This window comes from Aptenodytes forsteri, unplaced genomic scaffold (genome assembly GCF_000699145.1).
Source record: "Aptenodytes forsteri isolate BGI_AS27 unplaced genomic scaffold, ASM69914v1 Scaffold27, whole genome shotgun sequence".
NCBI lineage: Eukaryota > Metazoa > Chordata > Aves > Sphenisciformes > Spheniscidae > Aptenodytes > Aptenodytes forsteri.
Genome location: NW_008794407.1, coordinates 1,426,218 through 1,429,185, shown reverse-complemented (window position 1 = coordinate 1,429,185; position 2,968 = coordinate 1,426,218). Strand labels below are relative to the sequence as shown.

Below are 2,968 nucleotides of genomic sequence, written 5' to 3'. Positions count from 1 at the left end.
AGGCCCCTTCCAGCAAGTCTGCTCTTCAGCCACACAGACCCTAGCCTGTACTGGTGTATTTGGTTATTCTGACCCAGGTGCAGGACTCTGCGCTTGCCTCTGTTAAACTTGATACTGTTCTTGCTAGCCCACTCTTCCAGCCTGTCCAGGTCTCCCCATACGATGGCTCACCCTTATATGTCCATCTCACAATAAGCTGGTCTCAAGAAGTGCTTAAGAAAGTCAGCATTGTGGAAAGATCAGTGTCTTTAGTATTCTAAGAACACAAAGATGAATATACTGCTATACAGCCCATACTTACTCATTTAACTTAGAGAAAGAAGGACTCAGCAGAGAAAGGCAGAGAAAAGACCGGGGAATTGAACTGAGGATCTCAAACACTCTGTGAATTTTTTTCAGACTGTGTTATTTGTATAACTTTCCTGATCTATAAAAAAGAACCATTTCTTTACACTGTTGATTGTCATACTTTTTTTCTACTTGAGAAGGTACTTGACAATCAACAATGAACATGTTGCAACAACTCTACCAGAACTCCAAGATAAATGAGGGAGAACAAAATACAAAAATTATAGTGATGTTTGTGGATGCCTTAGGCTTAATGGGACTATTAGAGTTTTTAGTAGAGATAACTTAGTTATTTTTATATAGAGTTTTAGTAGAGATATCCCCAATAAATTTGTCCTACTTCTACAGACCTTAACCAGTTATTGTACTTACAAATATTAAACCCAAGTACTCGAGCAAAAGTTGTACTTTTGAAGAAAAAAAAATGAGGTACATTGAAAGCCTCTGTAAGTCAGTAATCCAACAGTCTGTCTTACCTTTGTGTTCCCAGGTATAAAGCTTGACAGTTCTAGTTCCACAATGGTTAAGCCCTAGTGGTGGTGGCAGTTTTGTTAGGGGCTTTTTTGTTTGTTTGTTTTATTGTGGGTTGTTTTTTGGTTGTTTTTTTTTAAATCACTCGCACTACTAACATATCTCATTTCATTTGAGCTCCACTTGCAATGGAAAAGTGAAACTATGGATTTCAGCAGATCAGTTCTGCCCAGTCTTGCTGCCTACAGCTGTTTGCTCCATTCTTCTGTCAGAAGTCGCTACCTTCACACAGGCAAATTGGCAACCACTTCTTCCTGCCTGCACCTCATCTGCTCTGGTTCATAATCCATCATCTCCCCTTAAATTTATCTTCAGCTTTCGTTTGGCCCACTTCACTGTCACTGAATTAATGCCTTTTGAGAATGCCGTATGCTTACAAGTTAACATTAGAGAACACCTGTCATCTTTCAGATCCCGTCTAAGGGGTCTAAACTAAGTTCAAGACAACCTGGAAATTCAGAGGTTTTGGAACGAAAACTGACTACATTTTCATTAAGTGCCATAAAGCAAGGTCCAAAAAAGAGTAATGAGGGATTGAAATATTGTGCTTAACTCCCTTTTCTCCTCTTCTTTCCCTCTGAAAATACCAGTTTTAAGCAAGCCTTCATCAGCACTACAATTCATAAGCAGAGGAATTGGGAGTTCCCATACTGCCAAGGAAAATGGCTCTGGGCAGTCTGTTATATCATTCATTGCAGTTGCCAGGACCTTCTAAAAAAAACCCAAAAACGCTCTGGGCAGTCTGTTATATCATTCATTGTGGTTGCCAGGACCTTCTAAAAAAACCCCAAAAAACAAAAAAACCCCATCTTTTTTGTTCTAACACCTCTACTTGACTCAGCAGGGTGGACAGGATGTAGTACTGTGAACCACACACTCTACTTGCAAGCATCAGCATCCATGCACAGCAAATCTCTAAAGAGTGCCGTTTCAGGGATCATTTTGTATGTTTTAATATTTACAGATAAGAGCTTTATTTTTGGAGTTCTTGACAAATTATTTATCCAAACAAAAAAAACCCTTTCAAATACGACACTGTCCTCTAAATCATTTGACACTAAGATTATGGCAAAAAGAATGATGTTTAATCCCAACAGATTTGGAAGTACTTACTTCAGAAAGTCACACCAAAATGCAGTTCACAAGAATAAGCACCTCAGCCATCATTCCATCAAGTAAAGTTACTTATCAAGTTATAGAATATGTTATGATATTCATTCATCTAAATCCCACTTTTAAATCCTCTGCTATTCCTCATTAAGTAACTAACCAACTTCAAGGTGTATGCTGGAGACAGCTAAAAATTAGATGCTAACTCCTTTCACCACGAAGATGTAATTAAGTGTGCTTTGAAAGACATGCACTGAAATTTCACCTCTGCAACAGAGGTATTTCTCCAGTGCTTCAGATGGGCCAGTAACAAAGCCATCTCTGTAAAACTCTCCAGCAGAAGAACCAGAAATAAGCGAAGGAATATGACTATGGTACAGCAGGTTGTTCTAGGTTGTTCTAAATAATGCTGTTGGATATGCAGGCAGGACAGGACACGACCGGGATGACAACAAGCAGTATGTTCCACATTCAACAAAACACATAATCTTCTTTATTACAGATCTTTCACAATGCTCATGTTATGTTTGGGATATCCAGCTGGAATAGGTGCTACCCTAGCTTTCCATGACTTTTGTAATGATATTTAAAGTATTTAAAATACCATTTTACATGTGACTAATAACACAGTTATGCATTCCACAACAGAAGAAAATAGCTGTACCTGAAAGGTATGCAACTTTTTCCTTTAAAATTGGCAACACTTCCATAGCCTTCATTTCATCATTTTTGCGAAACCCTGAAAAAAAGAAAAGACCAGATAATTAGTCAGAAATTCAGACAAGCTCAGCTTCTACATTTAATGAATGCACTGTAAAACATTTACCTTTGGAATACAATCTGAATGTTATGATCACAGGAATTAAGATAACCTTACAGTAAAAGGTTGCAAAAAAATAAACTAAACTTTTAAAATATATTAATGAAAAGTCATCGCTTTGACTAGCTTAACACAAACAGCACGGCCTGTTAGTAACCC

The 2,968-nt window shown here is 37.8% G+C and overlaps 1 protein-coding gene across 1 annotated transcript in view; it reads right to left on the bottom strand.

Moving 5' to 3' along the window:
- TRIO (trio Rho guanine nucleotide exchange factor) overlaps positions 1–2,735 on the bottom strand; it is a 186,127-nt gene extending 183,392 nt beyond the window's left edge. Inside the window, 1 exon segment of the mRNA XM_019474271.1 lies at positions 2,654–2,735. Coding sequence (XP_019329816.1) covers positions 2,654–2,708 — 55 coding nt within the window. The 5' untranslated portion in view covers positions 2,709–2,735.
- Between the last annotated feature and the right edge of the window lie 233 nt (positions 2,736–2,968).